Genomic DNA, 26021 nt, shown 5'->3' on the forward strand with positions numbered 1-26021 from the left:
GGCGGTCCTTTTTAATAGATTTGGACTGTTCCATAACACTGATAATGACACCGCGCTGCATGGAGATGAGCAAGTGGCACAATGCTTACGCATACTTAGACAACTCCCTGAGGGGTTTCTGCGTGAATTTGTTCATTTCGCCCAGTTCAGTGTGCGTGCGTGATAATATTGATCAAGAGGGGTCACTTATGTACTTGTCAGTTTGCTCTAGCGAACACCATTTTGCCTAGAATCAACATCATTTTGCCTAGTTGAAATCAAGAAAAAGGAATGGGCATGGGCAGGACATGTAATGAGGAGGGAAGCTAACTGATGGTCATTAAGGGATTACGGACTGGATTCCAAGGGAAGGGAAGCGTAGCAGAGGGCGGCAGAAAGTTAGGTGGGCGGATGAGATTAAGAAGTTTGCAGGGACAACATGGCCACAATTAGCACATGGCCGGGGTAGTTAGAGAAGTATGGAAGACGCCTTTGCCCTGCAGTGGGCGTAACCAGGCTGATGATGATGATGATCGTCATATCTGTCTTGCCGCCATTTCCTTTCTTTAACGCTGCGAGCCCGATTCTTCTAAGTCAGGAACGGCATGCGCGTTAGCATGACAGAGCATTCTCGACAGGAAAGTAGCGAGCACAGCGTTTTCAAGAAAGGAAACGTAAGCAAGACAGATGACGATTATCGTTGTGTGGCAAATATACACCTCAAAGACCCCTACACTCTTAAAATGGTTGCTCCCTTTGGGGACAGAGTGGTGACGAGACAGATTGTCCACGCCAGCTAATATATCGCGAAATGAAAACGCGTATAGATTTCGCATTAGGGAGTAACGTAATCGTCGGCGAATTTTTCGACTCCAGAAAGAAAAGGTACAACCCGTGCCGAAGCCGAAGGCGCGCGGTACAATGTCTCGCAGCATCTTCGTGGTGTTCGGCTACTGAGAAAGGACTGGGGAATGAGAGCCGAACCCGAAGGGCGGGGTGCATTTTAACACTGTGTCCCAAAGCGTTAGCTGCCACAAGGCGAGAATGGGACAAACTGACACGCTCCCGATCGTGACGCAAGGAAGAAAGTAGTGGCCGAATGGAAGCTAGAGCGCACACAACTGTTCTAGCTCTTGCTGTGTGGGACGCGACGTATGCGTGCCAGTCGTGTCAAAGAAATGTAATACAATCGAACGCCTTTGTGATGAAGTGCTTGGGGCGTCCGAAATCCTTCTTTATACAGGTCACTTCATTGTAAAGGTCGCGCAGCGCACAGCTCATACAATAACAGGTACAGGGTTAATTCGTTGGTTATACAGGTCATTCCGTTCCATTAAACTGTAGTTGGCGTCGGCATGAGAGAAGCATGCATACGGCTTGAATATCGCGCTGCTGTGTGTGTGTTGCGCCAGGGGGATCGTTGCGCAGATGTTGCACCACGTGTTCATTCCCATTGCAGCCAAATAATATACACACACAAGCCTAGATGTTATCGCTCATAACACTGCAGTCACTCTGGTAATCTTTGTAGTCTCCTGACAAATACTTCGTCATTGCATGTATAACGAGAAAATCACAACAGTTAGTGCACCGCTTCGGTAGCAGCGAAAGCCTTTTAGCTCAATCTGCAAAGCCCTTAAAGAGCACAAACGCGATGTTGAAGGTCATATTTGGCAAGAACGCACCTTTTGAGCGCCGAAAAAAATAAAACATGGTCGATGCCGACCCTCATTTGCAAGAAAAATCGCATTCCCTGAATGCCACCACGTAGGTGTGACGATGTTGTGATACTTTCAATGACTCAAGTTGACGTCAAGAAAGATTCATTGATTAGCGGCACAATCCCGTTGGCTCCTGGGGCACGTACCCAGTGGCACACACACCGCGGCCTCATTATACATACCAATCGTATCATGAGAAGCCAACAAACAAAGACACCTAGTAAAACAGAGGAAAGAACTTGTACTTACTAATTGAATTAAAGAAATGATAAATTAATGGCAATGAAAGTGGAAGAAAAAACAACTTGCCGCAGGTGGGGAGCGACCCCACGTCTTCGAATTACACGTGCGATAATAACTTGCCGCATGTGGGGTAACGATCCCACGTCTTCGCATTTCGCGTGCACTTAGTAGGTACAAGTAATTTCCCCTGTGTTTTCCTTGGTTTCTTTGTTTGTTGGCTCCTCATGATATACCCAACGGTATGTATTTTATGCATTTTTCATATATCGGTGAATTCTCTTTTTTTGTGCTCTTCCCCTATTTACATGGTTAAGCACGCGACACTGTTACCGTGCACAGCAAAATAACCTCTGGGGTATAAATGCTGGAGCTCCACGTCTTAGCTTACCGCAGTGAGCTCTGTTGGTGGGGTGCATTCGCATCGCAATTTGCGCTAATTTTCTACTTTATATAGTACCTGGTGCCATGAATGTGACTTTCCTCGTACAAGTTGAGACCTTTCTCAAGAGCGGACACACGAAAATTCGTTTTCCGGTACGTCAGGCCTTAAAGCCTGCAGTGCGAAATCACCGTGAGCGCCGTTGTCCCGTCGTCTGCTTCACGTGCCAGTGCTGACTTATCCCGTTCGCGGCGCTGTTCGCCATTCTGACTTATACAAATAATACAAATATCTCGGGGTATGGATAAACAAAGGGCAGATGTACACGGAAAAGCACGAACAGTCTCTCATAGCAAAAGGGCGAAGAGATGCCGGGATAATGAAACATAAGGCATTGTGGGGGTACAACAGGTATGAGGTACTGAGAGGTATTTGGAAGGGAGTAATGGTGCCGGGGCTTACTTTCGGGATTGCGGTCCTGTGTTTAAGGGCTGAGATTCAGTCGAGACTAGAAGTAAATCGGAGAGCTGTGGGAAGGTTAGCACTAGGTGCCCACGGGAAAACCACAAACGAAGCAGTACAGGGAGATATGGACTGGGCATCGTTCGAAGCACGGGAAGCTCGGAGTAAAATCCTATACGAAAAACGTCTGAGGAAATTGGACGATAACAGGTGGGCAGCTAAGGTGTTTAAATGCCTATACAGAAAGTGCGTTGACTCACAATGGCGGAAAAGAACTAGGAAGCTAACCAGTAAGTATGCCAGACACGAGGACGAAGAAAGACAGAGCATTAAACGACAGGTTAAAAACGCGGAAGGTAAAAATTGGATAAATTCAATGGAAAAGAAGCATAGTGTGGAACTATATCGATACTGGAAACAGCAGATAAGGAAGGAAGCGTTTTATGATAACTCAAGAGGCAGTGCCCTACTCTTTGAAGCTAGATCAGGATGATCTTAGAGCGCGGAGCTATAAAAAGAAATTTAACGAAGAAGAAGACACATGTACTGTGTGTGATAAATGTGTAGAAACAATGGAACACCTCATACTAAAATGTGATGGTATCAAGCCCGATGTCGATGCGGCCACAGTCACCCTTCCTGAGGCCCTGGGGTTCAGAGATAATAATAGTCAGGTAAATAAATATGCGGTGGAAATTAGCAAAAGGCGATTGGTGGATTGGTGGCTCAAAAGCAGAGATGACATAAGGTTAAAAGGGTAGGAAGACGTATTTAAAGAAAATCGAGAAATTCAATAACACACAACACAGATAAAAATAAAAATAAAAGGCAAAATAAAAATCTGAGCATGGTGGCAACTGCCATCGCCCCGTTTAAAAGGGGACGCTCCTACCTTCCATCCATCCATCCATCCACTTAAGGGGCTTTATTCTGACTCGGTCACCCACCGTGGGAATTATTTATTTATTTATTTATTTACAGATACTGCCAGCCCTTACACAGGGCTATAGCAGGAGAGGAATACGAACAATTATAAATCACATATTTTGTACATGGAAAATTGTACATTGAAACACAAAAAGGGACAATAAATTAAAATTAATAACACCAAGAGGTAACAGCGTAAACCGCTGAAGATAACAAGGACACAAAGTTAAGTATATTATTTACAAACTAGGATATTTCCAATGCGTTGTGCGAAAAAATCAATTGATGAGGATGAAACGGCTTCTTCCGACAGAGAGTTCCATTCTTTGATAGCTCTTGGAAAAAAGCTGTACTTGAAACAATCGGTATGTATAACAGGGGGACGAATAAACATTGAATGACGATGTCTAGTGGTTTCACTAGAAAGAATTTCAAAAAAGTCTGTATGCTTTATATGAACATGATGATGAATGATTAGGTAAAGATATTTAAGTCTTTCATATTTAGATCTAGCCTGGAATGTCGGTAGGTCTGCCTGTACACAAAGTTGAGAAGGGGAGTCCGTCCGCCGATATTTATTGAATATAAATCTGACTGCCAGACGCTGTATTCGTTCGATTTTTGATATATTTATAGCAGTGTAAGGGTCCCAGACCACCTTAGCATATTCAATTATAGGTCTAATTAATGTTTTATAGGCTAGAAGTTTTGTTTCTTGAGTTGCGAATGGCAAATTTCGCCTCAGACACCAGAGTGCCTTGTTGGCCTTGGCACACACATAATCTATATGGTGGTTCCAGCGAAGATCACTTGTGAAAATCATGCCAAGATACTTATGCTGATCAACTCTTATCAGTTCATGATTATTAATAAAATAAGAGTAGTTTAAGAAATTTAACTTTCTAGAGACTGTCATAACTACAGTTTTTAACGGATTTAGCACCATTTGCCATTCATCACACCATTTCTTTATTTTCTGTAAATTTGCTTGTAATTTTGCCTGGTCTCCTACCGCATCAATTTTATTGTATATAATGCAGTCATCTGCAAAGAGCCTGATGGAAACGTCTATTTCATTCGGGAGGTCGTTTATAAATAAGAGGAATAAAAGGGGGCCCAAAACACTGCCTTGGGGAACTCCCGACTTAACACATGAAATCTGAGACTTTGTACCTCTAATTTCGACATATTGCTCACGAGAAAGAAAATAGGATGAGAACCATTGAGTATAGCAGCATTTTTGAACATAACATCAATTTTTCTTAGTAGTTTATGGTGAGACACTTTATCAAATGCCTTCGCAAAGTCCATGAAGATCATATCCGTCTGTCCCCGAGAGTTAATAGTTTCTGAAAGATCATGGGCTAATTCGATGAGCTGAGATGTTGTGGATAGGCCTTGACGAAAGCCATGTTGGTGGATAGATAACAAATTATATTCATTAATATAAGTTAACAGATGTTTCGAGACGATATGTTCAAGCATCTTTGAACAGGTACTAGTGATTGATATAGGGCGATAATTTGCTAAATTATCAGCACCGCCGCTTTTAAGGACAGGAATCACTTTAGCTTGCTTCCATACCTTTGGTAAAAACCGCTATGAAGTGAAGACCGAAAAATTAATGCAAGATATTTAGAATTCCATTCGGCATAGCGATAAAGAAACTCGTTAGGGATGCCATCGGGTCCAGGGTTTTTCTTTATGTTCAAACGAAGCAAAAGGTTGAGCACACCTTGTTCAGAAATCTCAACGTCAGCAATAGGCGGCCTGTCAGATGGAGTTTCAATACTCGGCATAATCCCGTTGTCTTCTGTGAACACAGATGCAAAATAATCATTGAAACTCTCGGAAGAAGGATGCTCATTAGATTGTGTCGTGGAGTGAACATTCGATGATGGATTAATATATCTCCAAAATTTACCCGGTGCTTCTTTTAGAAATTTTGGGATTGTGATGCCAAAGAACCTTTGTTTGGATTCTTTCACAAGTATCTTAAGATTCCTTCCAAGACATTGAATGGTGGAACGAGTCTGAGTGCTAGGATTCTTTTTACAATTCTTACGTTTTCGTTTTATTAGCCTCTTTAAGTGTATTATTTCTCTATTTATCCAAGGGCTTCTATTGCTAGTTTTCTTTAAACGCTTAGGTATATACAGTTTTATAGAAGACATGACCAAATTAGCAAAGTACTCCCAGAGACAATCAGGACCCTGATTACGCATATAAAGTTCAGAGAATCTCTCGTAAGAGTCCCCTAGCAATTCTAGAACCCCAACATCATCAGCTCTAGCAAAGTTTAACACGACATTTTTGCGGTGATGGTTTACAGTATTGGCAGAAAGGCTCAAAGACAGTACTACAAGTTTATGGTCAGAGATGCCATCACTGGTCTCACAGTCTATTAGTAAAGGCAACAGGTTATTAGACACGAAAACAAGGTCAAGGATAGACGAAGAACGAGCACTGATTCTAGTATAGTCGGTCACCACTTGGTTTAAACCAAAACAAAAAACAAGATCAAGAAGCTCATTGAAATTCAAAATATCTGTATCTCCAGGAGAGTGAGCATTCCAGTTTATTCCAGGTAGGTTGAAATCACCCAAAAGTATAATATTGTCTCCTTGTTGCATATTGTTGCATATTGCATATTGCTTGTTGCATATTGCTATGATGAGTAGTGTGGGGATTTGTCTTAATTTTCGCACTTGTAGCTGCAGACGCTCTTGTGGAGTTGCTTATTATGGATTATTATTATTATTATTATTATTATTATTATTATTATTTTGATTACCAAGCATTCATATACCTTTTTAAAGTTATACGGAGGCAAGAAGTTTCCATGCGCACGCACGTGAAAGGCATAGCGAATTGTTGCGTTGACAGCGCACAATTTTGTTGAAACTGATCAATTCGCTGAGCCACAAGGTCATTCGAAGCCGAATGACAATTTATTACTACTATTATTTGATATGAAAACACGACGGCCATACGACGGTATACGGCCAGAGAGGGAAATAAGGAGGGAGCTGGCTTGCAAATGCCTACTCTTTAGGAAGGGCAGGGGGACGATAGGAAGAGAAGACAGGCAGAAAGGAAGAGGAAAGAAAGAAGGAAGAGGGACAAAGCCACAAACACTAGAGTAAAGCAACGACAAGGATAAAGTTACTTATTATTCCTATGGAGAAAGGAGACAGACTAGGAAAGATAGCCTTATGATAAACATGTAAAGATAAAGCCCATGGCAAATAGCCTCAGCAAAGAGGAGTGGGACTCGCTTCTGCGTAGCCCCGCTCTAGACAAGCAAATCCTGGCTGTCCGGCGTGCCCGCGACCGGGCCAGTGGGCTAGACCTGTTGGTCCCGACGTGGGACTATAGCCGGGTGCGCGACGAGTTCGCGTCCTCGGCGGACCTCCGATAAAGTTATTTAACTCACTCTCACCACGTGATAGGCAAGCGGGAATTTCTAGCCGCCAAGCGCGCGCGGTGGCAGGGTGTATTATAGGAACGAGCAGAGCGGGTGGCGATGGGCCGATCGGTGACGAGGAGGTCACTAAGGTCTACCACAACGCCATTATTTTCCAAGGATATAGATTTACATCTATCACGAACCAAAGAATGCCTCAAAAGGTTCGGCAGCCATGTAAGCCTATTTCCCCTAAGACGCAACGCGCATGTATGTCGGCCCCGGAGTAAGCAACGGGCGGCGCCAGTGGCGGTTGTCTCGCTGAGGATTTCTGCCTGACGTCATGTTCCCTCCCAGTCTTGGCATTCTTAGGAACGCGAGTATAATTCTTAGAATACTTAATGCACTTTCCAGGATGTTTGTTCCCTTAGGGTATTCCCGCCAAGTTGGCTCGCTGGGTAGTCCATGGTCTAAAAGCTAGAAAATAGGCAACAACCGTTGATCAACTTGGGTCACTGATCAATATGCAACACTATGTATATGCCGCTCTTCAATTAACCTCATTGGCGCCAACTTGAGTCACTGTGTGTGTGCCGCTCTTCGATGAACTGAACGCCAACTTCACTGGGTATGTTTTAGGAAGAGTTGCGCCTAAGAAAGAACGAACACGAGAAAGCACGAGGTAGACGAAAAGAACACGAACTGGGTTTATTTGTGTCAAATCTGCATATATAGGCAGTGTTCACACGTGACAGAAAAAAAAAAAAAGGAAGGGGGAAAGAGGAGGTCAGGGCAGATCAAGCCTGACTCATGTCAACGCAAGCTACGCAGGAAATTGCGCTCAGCGTGATATAAGGCAACAGAAGTGTCACTTACGCATGCAGTCATCCCCCTTTTCGTTGATCTGAAAAGCTTCTAAAAGCTCACGGGCTATTTTATTCTTGCTTCTGCCTAGAATCCTAATTTTGTTGAACAGTGGTCTACGTCCTTCACATGTAATGCAATGAGCGGGCAAGTTAGCACCTTCTCTTCTTCTATAATTGACAATGCATTCTCCACTGCGCGTCTATTCACGCAGCGCCCTGTTTGGCCCACATATACTCGTCCACATTTTAGTGGGATTTGATATACCATGCCCGTGGCAATTTCACGAAAGTTACAGCACGCTTTATTCCGCAACCACTTCGTTGGGTTCCTCCTCCGCTTATCCTCGGGCATAACCCAGCGAGCTTATTTGGGGCTCCCCCAAATAAGTTCGCTGGGTTATGCTGGCCGCAGCACTCAATGCTGCTGCCAAAATTTACTGGGCATATGTGCCACTGCGTATGTACTACACTGGGTATGTGTTGGCAGTACGGTGCGCCGCTGCATTGCTTCAATGTTAATCGCATCAACGTCGGCATTCATCGTGAGATGGGTTCTGCCAGAAATCGTTTCGTTCCTCCCTGATCATTTATATATGTTGACTGAACCGCCATTGTGCAGCTCCCGTACACACTAGCGCCATATTTCTCCCCAGTAATATTTGTAGGAAGCTGTGTGGTCGCGGTTTAAATGCCCGACAGCGGTAGCTGCAATTCGGTAAGCGCAAAATGAAAAAAAGAAAAAAAAACACGCTCAGGCACAGTGCAGAATTTGGGTGCACAGTACAGAATCCCAGGCAGTACAACTTATTCCGAGACCCCAGCGCGGCGTCTGTCGTAACCTGTAAGAACTGGACACTGACGAAAAAGGCACATATGAACACACACGTATACCTTTTTCGTCCGTGTCAAGTTCGCGCTTTTTAAGGTTCTTATGATTACCAACGCGCATAAACTGCCACTTTGGTCATGGCCTGTTCTGTCTTCGGGCGTTAAACCTGACAGTCTGTTTCCTTTTTTTTTTCTTTCTGTGTATTTCGCACGTTACGCTCTGTAGATGACATGTCATTTGTACAAAACGGACCTGAGTGCTGTGGACTCGACTAATTGATCAATCAGTCAACCAAATCAAACCTCCACTTTATATGAAACGGATACGGCAGGAATGTCGCTACCTAGGCGACGGCATCGTGGCCGCGTGGACATTGTGCCTGCCGTACTTCCTGAACACCACTACGGACACGACGAGCATGACGGGTATGAATACGATGAAGGTGGACCACATGATGAACGAGAAGTAGTAGACGGCTGGATGGCAGTACCGAGGGTCGTCTGGCTTCCCAGAGGGCCACATGCCAGAGAAGACGAACACGGAGCCCGTGGTTGAGGCTCCCATGGCCACCACCACCAGCACCGATATCATGATTGGGCAGTAACTGTTGCTGGCGTTCCAGTCGAGCGCGGCGCTGAGCAGCGGTATGAGCAGGTAGGCACAGCCGGCCACGGTCAGGCAGAGCGGTATCGCGTAGCTCAGCCGGCAGTTGGACAGGTTGAGCGCGCCCACCGTGATCATGGCGACCGGCACGCACAGGAACAGCAGGAAGAGCAGCGTGGCTATGGCCGACTGGAAGCAGAGAACGATGTACAGGTGCTGTCCGTCCAGCTCGCTCGACGACTCCTGGTACTTCTTCTCGATGCGGTCCATGATGCAGCACGACTGCGGCTCCGGCTGCTCCTCGGTCGGAGAGACGGCCGCCCTTCGCACAGGTGAAGTCCGAGGAGAAGGGCTCGCTCGGCTGCTCCTCGAAGACCTGCTGGTCAGAAGAGCAGCTTTCTTTGAACGCTGCATGTTCTTGTAAAAACGCGACGCTACGCGACGAAAAGGCACGCACTCGCGTCATGTCCTGTGGTTCTATCGCGTGTCCTACAGGAATGCCACAAGGGACAGTTTCGGAGATTCGGAAGCCGACTGAGCCGCCACGCCTGTTGTGGCAAGACGGTGTAGTGACATGCAAATCTTTAGTGGCACGATGAACAAATGTAGGCGAAGCGATAAGAAATGTGCACAAGGCATTGGTGAAAAAATTGGAAGGAGAGTTCGCCGTTGAGTCAGCCTCGGAGGCACCGTGCAGTAGCCGTAGCACATGTAGTAAGTACGTACAAGCAGTGTAGGGGAAGCGCATGGAGCCACCGAAGCAGCGCACGATAGAGAATACAAGCTAAAGGAGGCGATCATCGCGGAGAAGAGAGCGCGGGACTTGTGTAACCCAGATGTATTTTATGTGTGAGTGCTTAAATTAAGTTCGCTCAAATCGAGTGATCCCCCCCCCCCCCTTTTCTGTTCGCTCTTCTCGAGTCAAAGCGCCGATCGAGTAGGTGCCGTTTACTATACCTGCTGGTCGCTCGTGTCGGCGACTTGGACGGGCTGTCGAGGACTCTCGGGTACTGGTACACGATCACGGGGTCGTGGCTCGACGACTCGCTGCGAGCCGGCTTCGCAACCTGGTACACGAGCACGGGACCTGTGGTGGCGGCAGGTTGGGGCTTGGCAGCGGCCTGCGCGAGTACAGGTCCCTTTTCTCGCTCCGCCGACGCCGATCGTGACTTGCGACGTGGCGAACACGGTCGCGGAATCCCCGGCATTGTTTCCCTTTCTCGCGGGCTGCTGCTGTGGCCTGTGCCGCAGCGGCCGCACCCGGCCCCGCCGCCTGCGTCATTGTCTTCTTCTCGTGCCGCGCTTCGGTAAACGGCGGAAACATCGCTGGGAAATTGCGCATCAGCTGTCGCTCTGCCCAAACTTCCTAGCTACCCTGTGAAGAAAAAAAATTGTATACGTCGAAGTGCTTTACAAGTGCTCCACGACCACCAAATTGAGTGTACGAACCATTGTGTCGCTTAATGCCAGAACAATCTTCACTGGATATATATATATCCAGTGTTGGCACCATTTGCGTGGCGTAGGTGTAAAAAAAAAAGAGAAGTCGTACAGAATATATCTCCCACTGTAGGTATGTGCCACGGCCACTCAGGACGACAACAACAACAACAACAACAATATATATATATATATATATATATATATATATATATATATATATATATATATATATATATATATATATGTGTATATGTATATATATAGCGGGCAGCAGTTGTGCAACTTGTTCCCTATATAACAGAACAGCATGCATCAGCATGAGTGGGGGCAAGCCTGATCTAAAGGAAATCGAGTAAACAACAGCAAAAGAAATAACTGGTCGCACAGAATGTGCGCAATTGTCTAAGAAAATGGATTCAGCCTGAAGCCTCTCGGATGGCGGTGTTCCCGGTGAACGGCGGCGCAGTTAGCGCTGCAGTGCGTCAGGTATATTGTAGCTGTCGGCGTTTATTCCGTAAACGAGAGGAAGCGCACGACAGACCTTGCATTGGCTGCGTATGTATCGCGAATCACAGAAGCGAGCGTGAGGGGACGCGCTCCTGGGAAGTCCCGTCTTTGAGGACCAAATCCGGGCCGTCCAGCGCGATCGGGCCGGCAGGCTAGATCTGTCAGTCCCGTCGTGGGATTAGCCGGGTGCGCGTTTTGTCGCGTTTTGCTGGACCCAATAAAAGTTCATTCACTCACTCACTAAAATCACACGGTCGCAGATGGAGCAGCGCGGCGTCATTTGCGTGGTGTAGGTGTGAAGGAAGAGGAAGTCTTGCGGACGCCTCGCGTGACTGGTTGACCGCGTGGAGCCGTACCTTGCCTATGGTTCCTTCCGAAAGTGATACCCGCTTCTTGTTCGATCGCAATGAAGGTAAGACGCAACGACGTCTTTTTCGCCTCGCTCGCGTGTGCTAACTCGGACGGCACGTTACGGCCGTCCGAGGGTTTGTAGCGGCCACGCATCGCAGTGAACGCTGTGCCCTGCTTCGCGATGTGTGCGACTGGCACCGTCTTATCAGGCGGTCGGTGACGGACGGTGAGAGAAACTTTTCAGTTTCGTGCCACGAAAGTTTCAGCGGAAGCTGGCGTGCTCCGTGGTGACTTGAACTCGTTGCAAACCGCGCCGTTTCCCTGGAAGACGTGAAAATAATATCGACGCGGAATGTGTTTTCTGCCCTTAAGAAAGTCATTCCATCGCGTACCTGGTGGCTGGCTGCATGACATCCTGCGAAAGCTGTCGATTGAAAATTAGCCCCAGCAGCCTAGAACTCACGTGGGTTCGCAGGTTGTGTTGGACCTTTTGTCGGGTTGTGACGTATGCACATGTCTGATGAAGTCCATGTCTGAGCTTGGTCAGCGTGCCATATATACAGAATGTTCAAAGTTACTTTCCGGGTTTCTTTTTTTGTGTTTAATGGGAAGAGGAGTACACAGAAGCTATTTGACTACCTAGGTTATGCATGATTGCCAGGTGGTCGCGAACTGTGAGGATAGTTGTCGTCGTAATGTCAGCATTTAATTAAATTCGACATTTAACTTTTTTTTTACTGCAGTTAGCATATATGTTTACATTAATAAAGGGAAAATCAGACATCCACCCATTCGTAGCAAATGCTAAAAAGGAAACCCACACGGGTTCCTCGAAGAAAAATTCGTCCTGGTCCGGGACTTGAACCCGGGACCACCGCCTTTCCAGGGCAGCCGCTCTACCATCTGAGCTAACCAGGCGGCTAGCAGATGGCAGGGCGAAGTCGAATTTTTCGACAACACGAAGCAAAGGCAACAGTTTGACGTAATAGTTCTGCTGAAACCCGCAAGGTGGAGAGAAGTCATTAATGAAGGGAAAATCAGACATCCACCCATCCGTAGCAAATGCTACAAATGTGGATGTCTGATTTTCCCTTCATTAATTACTTCTCTCCAGCTTGCGGGTATCCGCAGGACTATTACGGCAAATATGTTTATATTGAAGCCTCAGAGGCGGTGCGACTCGGTGACTATTCCATTTTGTACAACTTTAGAAACGCGCCTGTGTCCCGAGATAGGCACGTCTGAAATTTCAGCCCAAGCCGTCTAATTACGCATGCGAAGCTCCTCCCTAGTCTGACGCAGCTCTTGTGCATGGCGCTCCGTCTGACAAGAGTGTGGGGGGACAGGCGACGGTGATTACCTTTCTTTCTCGGCCAGCGTTTCCGTTCTTGGCCTGCGAAATCGAGGAATGACTGCGCGGGTGACGTGAGACTAGCCCTGTTTCTTTGAGAAATTGCTAGAAGAGTGGGTGACAAGACGCCGTGCCGCTTACGATTTCTTCTTATGCACTCTGGTGCAGCGATACCGCTCTTCTTTTTTTGGGGGGGCGATGGAAGCTTTGTTTGCGGAATGATTGAAATTAATGCCATCTCAAAACATTAAGCGACAGCGTCAGCTGGCATACAGCACATTATTAACCACTCAAGCTTCCAGGGCACCTTGCACATGCGTAAAGAGAATTTACGATCCTGCATTGACAGCGCTTTGAAAACGCGTTCAATGACTCGTATTCTCTATGTCACCTTTTAAAAATTAGAACTCATCTACCAGTCCTCGTGACAAAGCATGAAATTGTGTCAACGTAGTCAAATTCATATTTGTTTAGTTACACACAGCTCCGATTCCGGCATTACCTAGGAAGAAGTGGGAATAAAAGAACAAAAAAAGTACAGTGTAAATCCATGACTTACATACAAAACATACAAACATTTTAGAAATTTGCTTCAAACATACCGTTGCTTACACAATATTAGTTTCGAGTGATATGAAATCTTACTCAACTTAGAATTATGACAATCGCTTCTTCCAACGGCCCAGCTTAGTAGAGGCAATCACTGGCAAAGGCACATAATTGAAGCTCAGGGGTTCACACGATGCGCTTGCAAGGCGATGCCTGATCTGTTCGGCACGTTCGCAAAACCGCGAAGAATAAAAATAAATCGTCAGACGTACACCAATGAAGTGCACTGCTCGCGCCAGTTCACAGTCGTCCTATTTCACAGCAGTTTTTCAGGCGTAGGCAATGCAGGGCCCTCAAATCGCCCCTGCAACACCACTGGCAACTAATGTGCTGCCCGGCGGCTGTCACCTTTGTTTCATGCTTAGCGCTTGCATGACTTTGAGCCTGCGAAATGTAAAAGATATAAATAAAACCAAAGCCAATATCCGAATCCTGCACTTGATTGCTTCGACAGTACGTGTACGATGGCACCGCGCTTTGTCGCCAACTCTGCACGTCATTGCTTCAGAAAAGCCCTGCCAAGCCGCCACGCAAAGTCATCCTTCGGTTCCGTTGGTCACGAGCGAAAACGGTGGCCAAGAACGAAAAATAATCACCGTCGCCTGTCACCCCGCATTCTGGCATTCCGCACCCCGAATTCTGTGGCGCATCTGTTTCCGTCACAGGAAACAGATGCGCCACACTAGGGAGGGGCCTCATAGCGGGTGCCGCCGTCTCGCATGCGTAATTAGACGGCTTGGGCTGAAATTTCAGACGTGCATATCTCGGGGACACAGGCGCGTTACTAAAATTGTGCAAAATGGAATGGTCACCAAATGGCACCGCCTCTGAGGCTTCAATGTAAACATACATGCTAACTGCAGTAAAGAAATAGCTAATTATCAACTTTAATGAAGTACTAACATTACGACGACAATTACCCTCAGTTTGCGACCGCCTGGCCGCATAACCTAGGTATAAAGATGTCATCTGTGTACTCCTACTCGCATTTTTTTTTAAACCCGGAAAGTCCAACTTTGAACACCCTGTATATACATATATATATATATATATATATATATATATATATATATATATATATATGCCTCAAGTGTTTCTTGCACTTCAATAATTGACCACTTCTTAACTGCTGCTTGAACTGATTCATATCTGGTACGATTGTGCGCGGCAAGATATCTGAAAATCGGAAATTCTAGCAAAGCCAATTACTGTTAAAGTTTATGTATCTTGGATGCTGCTTTATTTGACCTGTTCCTCAAAATTGGTTATGTGCCAAGTGTGTTCGAAAGAGAAAAGGCACTTAAAGATAGACGTTCAGGCTGCTCCAGTAAAAGACTTTATTCTTATCGTTGTTTGTGACAGTGACTATATCACGGGAACTTCTAAGGTGTCTGCGTGTTTCCAAGCACAGTACACGGGAAATAGGCGATATCGCTTATGCAGCAGAAATAAGGCCCGGTGTTAACGCGTAGAGTGTGCATTTGTGGGAAATAAACAAATCCCGCAAAAAAAAAAATACAAGAAATCACAATGTTTAACCTGTTTTGGTGCTCCCTGTATTCAAATATGCTAAATGGGCGAAAATATTGATGGAACTAAATCTTCAGCACACATTTTGTGTCCGGAAGGGTTAATTTCGTGAATTTGCTGGCCACAATTCTTATAGGTCGATCTCGCGGCCAGTGTACCACGCTTCAAATCAAACATGTATACATTTATCCTGCATTCGTGAAGCGTCGCTGGTTGTGTCCTACGATGGCTCGATAGCAGCGAAGCTGTGCTATCGAGACATCCTACTCGATGGATAGATGGATGCTGTGAGCGTCCCCCATGAGCCAGTGGGTCTCATCACCAAGCTCTTTTTCTAATTTTAACTAAATGTCTTACCTGTCGTTTTTTTTTATAATAAAAAAAATCTCAGCATCACACTTTCGGAACCATTATAGGTAATCTTTTTAAAGCCTTCGTTGTTTGTAATCTTCCTACTTGTCTGACGCAAAACCTCCGATCGTCTTTTACTAATCTTTGTTGCGGAAATGTTTAATTTCCCCCCTGTTATCACTGAAACGAAGGGTTTCAAGAAGGCCAGCGGAGCCCAAACCGACAACCGGGTAAATATCTTCACATTCTCATAAAACGTGTTTCGTCGTTTCCCTAACTCTACCGCAGCAAGCACATGCTTCTTCCTTGGTGTACCTCGCTTTATAAGTACGCGTTCTTAGACACTCTGATCTCGCTTCGAAAAGTAAAGAGCTTTTCTTTGAGATATCACAAATTGTTTCCTTATTTTGTTTTTACCATTTAAGTAGTTACCCACAGCCGGTTTCTTTTCCATTGCCACCACCCAGAAGATTGTCTCAGCCTTTCTGACTTTGCGTTTAACACTCTTTGTTGCCATGTCGCTCACGTACCGGGCGCATACTACTGGTAAGCTTTCTAGTTCTTTTCCTCCACTGTGAGTAATGTTTTTCATATATGAATACATGAACACTCTCGCTACCCATTTACGTTCTTTCATATACCTCAGTCGTTCTTCGAAATCAATTTTACTCTGATTTTCCTTCACTTCAAAACTTGTCCAGCCCATATTGCTCTGCACGGCTTGATTTTGTAGTCTTCTCGTGAGCAGCCCAATGTGAGGCGTCCCAGTGACCTTCGGTTGCTATCGAGTCCCGATTGTACTTCCGACTTCAAGCAAACAAATGCATTTCCTAATGTAAGTCTTGGAACCGTTACACCTTTCCAGATAACTCGGTATCCGCGACTCGCTCGAAGGCGCCCCCCCCCCCCCCCCCCGGCTATAGGCGAAAAGAAACTGTATACATATAAAACGTCATGGCCTCTGAGATCGGGGCCCTCCTCCCCCTTCCTCCCCGACCCGCAGTTCGAGCACGTTCGCGGTCACACGTGTGGTGTGCGAGAGTGGTGCGGACGAACGTGAAAAACTCGTAGACTTCTTTGGTGTGTGCTGTTATTTTTCTCCTTCTCCAAGCCTCCTTTGTATACGCGCCTCTCCACAGGAATTGAGAGAGCCTTCGCGTTTGTACTCAAAGCGAACGGACGTACGTGTCCTGTCGTTGTTGAATCCTCGAAAAGATTGATGTTTCTATGCGACAAATCTGTCATCGATATCTGCCGGGCAGCTGCCACACGCCACGCGGGATTTGGGAAATAACCCCCACAAGAGTCTGTGTTTGTGTGCCCGAAGGCTGCCAAACTTGGATGGCTTGTTGCCGTGGGAAACGAAAGCGTTTTCATGTTCCCGCGGTTTTTCAAGGCGGGAGAACGCAAGCTGATGATAGTCAGTACATTTTGCCTGCGGGTTCATCGACATGCAACGTGCGCGGCGGTGGAGTCGCGTGGCAATTAATTTTCTTTTTCTTTTTTTAACGGCGCAGGCAGCCGTCTTCCCGAAACTGCTGCTCCTAATGTGTCTCAGAGCAGTACAGAGCCAAAATGACCCCCATGCTGCGTTTAACTGCACCATAGGGGCAGTGTCACCCTCGAGCGCAACTCATGTCCTGGCTACTGGTGCACCGGACTCAAGTGCGTTTGAGATCAAAATCACAGGCACGGCAACGCCCTACGACGGTAAGTGCTAAACGTTACCGCAGGGCTCGGCAGAAACTTTAGCGTTTTAGATTAGGGGACGCAAGCGGCTTGCGTATGCAAGAACTGGGGGCCATGGTACTGCACATGCGCAGACCCCTACGTCTGGGTCTGCGCATGCGCAGTACCGTCACCCCCAGTTTTTGCGTACGCATGCCGCTCGCGTCCCCTAACCTAAAGCTCTCTTTTGACTGATGGCTGCAAAGAGCCGTGGGACGAGGACGGGTAGACAGGCGCGCCGCACCTTCGGCGTGGACTGACACAGACGCTATACTGTCTCTCGCATGCACTTAGCAAGCAACGTTGAGAAAGCTATGCGCAAAGAGGGGCAGTCGTACAATTCTCACTCCGCCTCACTCCGCGTGTTTCGCGGTGCAGTTGTGCTGTTTTGCAGCGAAATGTGTTAATGCGACTAGAAAAGCTCAAAAGAACGTTATTCGCTGTGAAATAATTCACGCCCTCATCCAGTTTTCAAGGCGTACTGACCAATGCGTCGAACCGAATCCGAACCGATAGTTTTGGGAGTGGCCTGGACCTGAACCGTACCTCAACCGAAAAAAAAAATTATAATGGTTACCGGTTTGTCACGAATCGGTTCAAGGACATAATGCGACAAGGGGTGCTAATAGTTTGCACGACTCTTTGATTAGCCACTACTTGCTTGGACATGTACAAGGTTTGCAGTATTGAATAAATAAATAAATAAATAAATAAATACTTAAGCCCGCGCACATAATGTTATGACTCGTGAGTTGCGAGAACGCGGACAGACAGTGGCTATGTGCTGACATAACTATGGTCACCTCGGCAGAGACGCTCGCACTTCGCAATCGGCCATGCCGATTGTGTTCCGCGGCCGGGAAGCTGTTTCAGGGGCTCCGCGGAATCAGCATTTCTGGTGACACGCCCCTCCCAATTAGGCCGTTAATGTCATCTTGTTACTAAAACTAGGTAACCTAGATAAACACGTCGAGCGGATAAGCCGATGTCCTGAAGGAGGGATATCAACGAGTTGAGCTGCATGCATGACTTATTATATCCGTAATACTGCGATCGTTAATAAATGCCGTCGCCTTCTCAGTGAGCGGTAACCGCAGCTTTAAACGGTACACGAAATATGCTTTTGTTACGTGCCATGGTTCAACGAGCATTTGGACCCGCCGTGGTGGCGCAGTTGGTGTTGCGCTGCTAAACCCGAGGGCGCGGGATCGAATCCCGGCCGCGGCGGTCGCATTTCGATGAGGGCGAAATGTGAAAACACCCGTGCACCGTGCATTGGGTGCACGTTAGAGAACCCCAAGGGGTCAAAATTAATCCGGGGTCCCCCACTAAGGCGTGCCTCGTAGTCATATTGTGGTTTTGGCACGTAATAACCTAGAGTTTATTATTATTATTATTATTTTTTTGCACGTTGTTGCGGTAGGCCAGCGGGAGTGGTGATCGTCTAGCCTCTCCTGTCCCACTGCGACAAGTCGCTTCGTGAATCTAATGATGCGTCCCCCTCGGACAGACCTAGGGCGCCAGCAAGGTGAGACACGTTTGGCGGATCGAGTGTTGTTTGTTGGTTCACTGTCGCCATCAGAGACCAATGGGAGCAAGAAACTCCTGAAAAAGGGTGTTCTACGGCGTTACCTCGCAGACTCCGGTAACCGCCACGGTCGTTTGACAGACGCTCCAGCTAACTGCTGGGTCATCCCAGGAACCAAGACGCGCAAGTTTGAGTCAAATGTGACAATCGCCGTCGGCAAAGCGCCCCTCTTTTCTGTGTGTTCAGTGGACAAAAGTGCGGGAGTGACTGTGAACCGTCGCCCTCAACGCGGGTCCTTCGGCGACTTTGGACGCGCGGATCGGACGAAGGTGGAGCAGCAGTTTTCCTTGGCCTAGGGATCTAGGGATGACCGAGGGGGTTTAAGCGAACTTTTTCGGCTCCTCAGGATGCTTCAATTCAGTCATGCTAGACTGATGAGACGTAACGTTCTCCACTCCTCACGTAGATATTGTAAATAAACCCAGTACGCGCCTCGTTCTTGATAAGAACACGTGCCTCCTTTCAACACCGTCCTTAGCGTGGATGAGTCGGACGACGGCATGGGCCAGCTACCCCTTTTGACATGCCCGACCCTAACTGTTGCTGCGTTCGGTGCTTAGCCAAGCAGAGCACAACGCTCTTCGAGTTGTACTAATTATGCGTAGGGCACAATGTACGTGCTTTTGACTTCTTTGTCCGCCCTTAACCAGCGTCTCTTGCTTAAATGCAACGAACAGAGTGGTGACCCTGTACTATGCCGAGAGCCACAACTCTTCGACAGGTACCCGTTTCGTTTCTTTGTTGTCGGCGTGGGTGTAGAGACCTCTTATTATGGCGCACTTAGGAACAAGTAGGAATTTGTAGTGAGCAGGCCTGAGCAGTATCAAAGATACCTGTATCTTAGATACTATCTTAGGATACTCTTTGGTTATCTTATATCTGTTTCATGATACATTCATGAAGACGTTATCAGTATCTGTCTTTTCGATACATCATACGAAGTATCGTGTGCCTTATCACCCAAGATACACTTATAGCAAAATCCAAGAAGACGCGCAAAGTCACTAAGACAAGCAATCGACGACAGTTAGTTTATTCTAAGACACGGCACTTCGATGCTAACTCATATTCTTAAATAAACGAACGCGATTAAGAAAATTGGACGCAATGTGGCACCGCTGTTAACAAATAGTAAAATATTATATAGTATACATTCTTACTTGTAGTTAATAGGTGGACTGTTGCAACTGCAAACTGGAAGTCAAGCCACTTCTCATAACATGCTCTTTTGCTAGAAACTCCGTGCTTAGAACCATTTTCGAGCAATACATTCTGAACACGTGTGTGCGGTAAAATGCATTGCTTTTCTCGCTAACAGTTCTACATACATTTTGCACAATGCAGAAATTTATCATCTGGAACAGCAATGCGCGTCGCTTGCGATTTTGAGCATATTGATTACACTTTACGAGTGCTGACCATTCAGTGCTCACCGCACATAGGTTACTTAATAGAATAAGAAGCGGCAAAAGCGGGCGCTAAACAAGAGAGCGACGTTTTATTGTGCTTATTTTGACAGCCTCTGTCGCACATCTGCCTTCGCGCCGGTATGGTGCAAGTCAGGCGACCTAAAATCTATTTGCCAGATTATGCAGCTACACGACATTTGGTCAGCAGTTGACCACTAGGAATGATTTGACTAACATGAGGTGGAACAACATCGTTGCTATCACAATTAGCGCGCAGCGTGTCAAGGTGTGTAGAAGGGAACTCGGAGCCTACTTTCGCTCTACTTTGTCACTCCAGCCGTATCTTACTATTTCAAGCCCGAGTTCATTTACGTTTCTCCTACTTCCTTTAAAGCTCGCCGCCTTCGACAGGTTAACTACCTCCTTATTTAGCTTTACATAGGTGCTATGACATAACAAAGCAGGCTGAATAGTTTCTTGGCTATTTCTAGACCCTACAAACAAATACTGATCCGCAAATTTTCTCCTCTGACACTGCGTTCAGACAGTCGGATACCTTTATATGGATTCCAACAGTAGGGCTCAGCGCTCTAAAATACCATAACTTCTCTCTTCTCGATTGCATTATTGTAGCTCCATATTTACATAACATATATATATATATATATATATATATATATATATATATATATATATATATATATATATATATATATATATATATATATATATGTATATATAGTGTGTGTGTGTGTGTGTCCCACAGCAAATGGGACGATACTCACAAGTTGAACAGTGCGGTCTTCTACCTCAGGGGCGTCGCGCGTGTGTGGTTCCGCAACCACGAATCCGACCTTCAAGCAAGTTTTCGGTTGGCCCGCGGAGCGAAAGTTTCGTGCTGAAGAGCACTTGCGCAACCGTTCCCAGCAGCCCGGTGAGAACTTCACCAACTACATAGAAGACGTCGAGCAATAAAAACAGCGCTGAACGACAGGACGAGTGAAGGGACACAGACATTTGCTCGCCACCGCGACTTGTAGAGCTCGCCTCTACACTTGCTCGCTCAAGCATTCTTACCTACCGCCGGAAGTCGCCGTGTTGTTCGGGGGACTGATGCCTTCGGAGGGCCACATAAAGAGAACGTGCCGAATTTTGCGCTCTGAAGCATTTCGACAGGTACGCTTCTACACCGACTGCTTGCAGATTGTGAACCAGAACGAGCTGCATTTCCACAGTGCTCAGAAGAAGTTTCTTCAAGATTTGCGAATGGCGTCTCAGACAGCAGACTTCCTGTGGGGCAACTTGGTGGTTCGACTGCCTAGTAGAGGACGTAGGAATCCGGGGCAAGGCCAAGAGGTAACGACATTCGGGGATGCCTCAATTCCGAACAATGTTGCCGATCTACTCAAGCTTGGTCCTAAATTTTGTGAGCATCCTTCTCTGGACAAGACGGAACTGCTCAGCCTGGTCAGGATAGCTGCTGGTAGAGCAAGAACAGATGAAGCTGACAGATACATCAGAGAAGGTGTTGACTGCCTGCCCCAGCAGGTTAAAAAAGGCAACACAGTTCGGCTCCGCACAGCAGTGGCCGTCCTTCGGAATGCGGGGCTCAAGCTGCTCCTATCCGACAAAGAAGGTGGTTTTGTCGTGATGCCTGGTGGCTTGTACAAGAGCAAAGCAGATTCGGCCATTCTAGGCAACTTCAAAGAAGTGCATGGAGTGGCTCCTGCGAAGGTCAAAACAAAGGCTGTTCAGCTCTGCGAAAAAGCCGGGCTCTCCAATCTGGCCTCCTACATAAAGGCCTGCAATGGAACCAGTCTTTCTGTGTTTTTCAGCGCCAAGACGCACAAGGAACTGTGCCCGTTTCGGGCCATTGTTTCTGAGCGCGGAACCTGGCAACAACAATTGGGAGTGTTCCTGCAAAGGTTTTTATGCCTCTTCGACATCGATGACCCCATCCTCATAAAGACGCCAGGTACTGTCTCCACCTTCCTCCGTGAGGAATGTCCAAAGGCTGTCCGAGCCTTTGCCGTGGACATCAAGGACTTGTATTACTATTTGCCTCAAGAAGATGTATGCACTGAAGTCGGCCATTGCATTGACAAATATGGTGTTCTTAGGTTTCAGAATGCATGTGGTATCAACGTCGACAAGTTTTTAGAGCTTTTAAGGTTTTATATGCTTTCCACTTTCCTTTCAATGGAGGATAAGCTTTTTATACAGAAGAAAGGTGTGTGCATCGGTTCATGTATAGCCCCTGTTCTTAGTGACATTTTATTAGCGAGCTATGACCGCAATCTTGTAACTAAGCTCAGCCAGACAAGCACTGTAAAAGTGATGCGATACGTCGATGACTTTTTAATTTTTTACAATACTAACACCACTGACGCGCAGCCTGCTGCTGCTATAATATTTGACTTGTTCCGCACAGTTCTAGAGTCTTTTGAATTGACCGCGGAGCATCCGTCAGACAACAAGCTTCGTTTCTTAGACTTGGAGCTAACGTTCTCAAGCAATCATGTATGTTGGGGTTACGCTCCTCGGTCTCATAAGAGCCTTCTCCCATTTACTTCCGCGCACTCAAAGATAGTCAAGCGCGGTATAGCAAGATCCTGCATGAAGGCGGCCCTCATCCGGTCTTGTGACCACCAAGTGGATGTAAGCTTCGAAAAGCAAGTAGCCAGGCTGAAGCTCGCAGGTTTCCCGGTACCGCTTTTGACCAGCATCGCTGAAAGTCTCGCAACGAACCTTAAAGGAAAGCAGTCGGCAGCTGTTCTATCTGAGAATCGCTCACGGCAAATGGTTGCGGTTATACCATATGTGCACCAGGTTGCGCACAATCTCAAAAAGGTTGTCAGCAGGGCAGGCGTCAGGTTGCTGTTCACTGCCAAAAATAAGTTAGGTAGCCTGTGCCACCAAGTCAATCGGGTAAGCAAGAACAACAACAAAAAAAAAGTTGTAGAAAGCAGCACAGACAGAGGTTTGTTGGTGACTGTTGTGACTGTGTGGTGTATAAGATTCCCCTTTCATGCAAGCGTTTTTATATCGGCCAAACGGGGCGGTGCATCAATGACCGCATGCGCGAGCACTCAAATTTCAAAAACGGGCAAAAGATAGTCAGTTGTCACTGCATTGCAATGAATGCGGCTGCAAGCCATCTTTCGAAGGTGTGACCTACCTGTCAAAATACCGCGATGACCGCGCACGCCTTATTTCCGAAGCTTTCCACATTCACGTTAGTGGCGAAGCATGTGTAAGCCTTCCCTCCATTTCTCTCCTTCCGAAGGAGATTGCCTTCATATCGCATTAATTGCAATCCCCCTGCGCATGCCCAATTCTGTTGATTCTGTGGTTTCAGATAGCGGCGGAGCATATGTATGCTGACTGAAAGAATAAAGACACTTTGGTTGTTAGTCAGCGCTGTTGTCTGTGTCCCTTCACTCGTCCTGTCGTTTAGCGCTGTTATTATAGCTGGTAATCATGAACCAACCAGCCCAAATGCGTACTCTTCTATAGAAGACGTCGTCGACCTTTGCAGGCGCGTCAATGCATCAGTGACCGAATCCGATAAGATCCGTCATCTTTTTAGGGCATCGAAGACGACGCCTTTCGAATGCTACTATGCTCCTATGTATATACATATATACATGTGCCCACCTCCCGGACCCTCTCACAACCCATGGCGTATTCCGGATAACCACCCCGTCTGCTACGGCTGCGGTATCGCTGGGCATGTCGCGCGCCACTGTCGCCGCAGTGTAGGGTATTTTCGTGACGTTTTGAATACGCACCTCAACGACCAGAATGCCACGTTGACGCTGACGTTTCGGACTCTATTCTCAGAGGATTCAAATAGAAGACCTGTCTGTACTACTTGGGACGATATAGTAGTATTTTCTGCAAATGTTTCCTCTCACGCCACTCGCCTTGAACAAGCTCTCGAGTGTTTCACTGCCGCAGGAATACAGCTGAACATGTCATCTTGGCGCCCGTAAACTTACGATCTTAGGCCACGTAGTCTCGAAAGAAGGCATCTTACCCGATCCTGCAAAGCTTCGTGCGGTTGCTGACTACCTCAAGCCCTGCACTCTAAGGGAGCTCCGTAGCTTCATCGGCCTTTGCTCGTATTTCCGGCGTTTAATCCGCAATTTGGCCTTCATTATCGCCCCCTTGACGCAGCTTCTTGCCAGCAGCACTGACCTCTCGACTTGGAATCTCGAGTGTGATGAGTCATTTACAACGCTTCGCCGATTCATCACATGCCCTCCAATACTGTGTCACTTTGATCCTACCGCACCTACTGAAGTACACACGGACGCTAGTGGTATCGGACTTGGTGCCGTACTCGCCCAATGCAAACATGGCTTTGACGGGTATATTGTGGCATATGCCAGCCGTCCACTAACAAAGGTAGAGTCAAATTACTCCGTAACGGAAAAGTAATGCTTGGCCATTATTTGGGCAATCGGTAAATTTCTTACTTATTACGGTCGTCAGTTTGACGTTGTCACCGACCACCAAGCCCTGTGGTGGTTATCGTTGTTGAAAGATCCCACTGGGCGCAACTCGCTCGCTGGGCTTTACGTCTTCAAGGATATGATATTCGTGTCATTTATCGCTCTGGACGAACACACTCGGACGCTGACGCCCTCTCCCGTTCGCCTTTGCCTTCTGAACCTGTTTGCTCAACAACTTCCACCTGCGATTCCTCATCTCTTACCATTACCGACATGCCGGTGGAGCAGTGCAAAGATCCCTGAATTCTGTAACAGTGCAAAGATCGCTACTTGAGCATATATCTCGATCTTCGCCTGGATTGCCCTCACGCATCCTTCGTCGTCAAGCTCCACACTTCGACGTTTGCAAAGGCTTTTTGTACTGTCGCCATTACTTAACCAAAGGCCGCAAGTGGTTTCTTCTTATTCGTCGTCATCTTCGCTCGGACATTTGCAGCGTTTTCCACGACGACCCCATGTGGCCATGCTGGCACATTCAAAACGAGCTCCCATCTTCGCTTGCAGTACTACAGGCACGGCATATATCGCTACGTTCGCCAGTATGTTCGGTCATGCCCTACGTGTCAGCGCCGCAAGAGACCTCCTCACAGCACCCCCAGTCCTCTAGAGCCTCTACAGCCTTGCCCTGCCCGACCGTTCGACCGCGTTGGAGTCGATCTTTTCGGTCCCCTCCCGAACACTCCTGACGGCAACGAGTGGGTCATTGTCGCCGTTGATCACCTCACACGGTATGCTGAAACATCTTCGCGGCCAACCGCCACCGCGAAAGACGTTGCTTACTTCCTCCTTCATCACGTCATTTTGAGACATGGTCCACCACGTGAATTACTAAGCGACCGTGGCCGCGTGTGTCTCTCAAACGTCATCGAAGCACTTTTAAAGGAATGTCAGATTGTACATCGCGCCGCCTCAGCCTACCATCCTTAAACTAACGGCATGACGGAATTTTTCATTCGTACCCTTTCCGACATGCTGGCGATTTACGTGTCCGACGATCACCTGAATTAGGACCGGGTACTTCCATTGACAACTTACGCTTATAACTCTGCGGCCCAAGCTACCACTGGTTTTTCACTTTTCTTTCTAATCTATGGACGTGACCCATCATACTCCATAGACACAATTCTACCATACCGACCTGTCGTTTCTGAAGCGAAACCTATTTCTGAAGCGACTGCTTGTGCAGGAGAATGACGTCAACTGGCGCGTTTGTTTACCACGC

At 47.0% G+C, this 26021-nt stretch overlaps 2 protein-coding genes and 1 non-coding gene across 5 annotated transcripts in view; 1 reads left to right on the top strand and 2 right to left on the bottom strand.

Moving 5' to 3' along the window:
• Positions 1–9099: 9099 nt before the first annotated feature.
• On the bottom strand, positions 9100–10949 carry LOC129386201 (uncharacterized). 2 transcript variants are annotated; one of them, XM_055073781.1, is made up of 2 exons: positions 10373–10949; positions 9100–9791 (listed from the first exon to the last, which is right to left on the bottom strand). In XM_055073781.1, exons 1-2 carry the CDS (start codon positions 10621–10623, stop codon positions 9152–9154), a joined length of 891 nt encoding a protein of 296 aa, XP_054929756.1. In that variant the 5' UTR covers positions 10624–10949; the 3' UTR covers positions 9100–9151. The 2 variants fall into 2 exon arrangements, with proteins under 2 accessions (XP_054929756.1, XP_054929755.1); XM_055073780.1 differs by having other exon boundaries at positions 9100–9794.
• Positions 10950–11469: 520 nt separating this feature from the next.
• Positions 11470–26021, top strand: part of LOC126536681 (uncharacterized) — a 53259-nt gene continuing 38707 nt past the window's right edge. The window contains exons 1-2 of one of the 2 annotated variants that reach the window (XM_055073783.2): positions 11470–11777; positions 17075–17267. In XM_055073783.2, the coding sequence (XP_054929758.1) occupies positions 11772–11777; positions 17075–17267 (199 nt within the window). In that variant the 5' untranslated portion in view covers positions 11470–11771. Of the gene's footprint in view, positions 11778–16633; positions 17268–26021 lie in introns of those variants that run through there. The other variant, XM_055073782.2, reaches the window with a different exon arrangement.
• TRNAS-GGA (transfer RNA serine (anticodon GGA)) lies at positions 12560–12634 on the bottom strand. The gene has a single exon. It is a non-coding gene; the product is annotated as a tRNA-Ser (tRNA).

The sequence above is a fragment of the Dermacentor andersoni genome, chromosome 4, assembly GCF_023375885.2.
Source record: "Dermacentor andersoni chromosome 4, qqDerAnde1_hic_scaffold, whole genome shotgun sequence".
NCBI lineage: Eukaryota > Metazoa > Arthropoda > Arachnida > Ixodida > Ixodidae > Dermacentor > Dermacentor andersoni.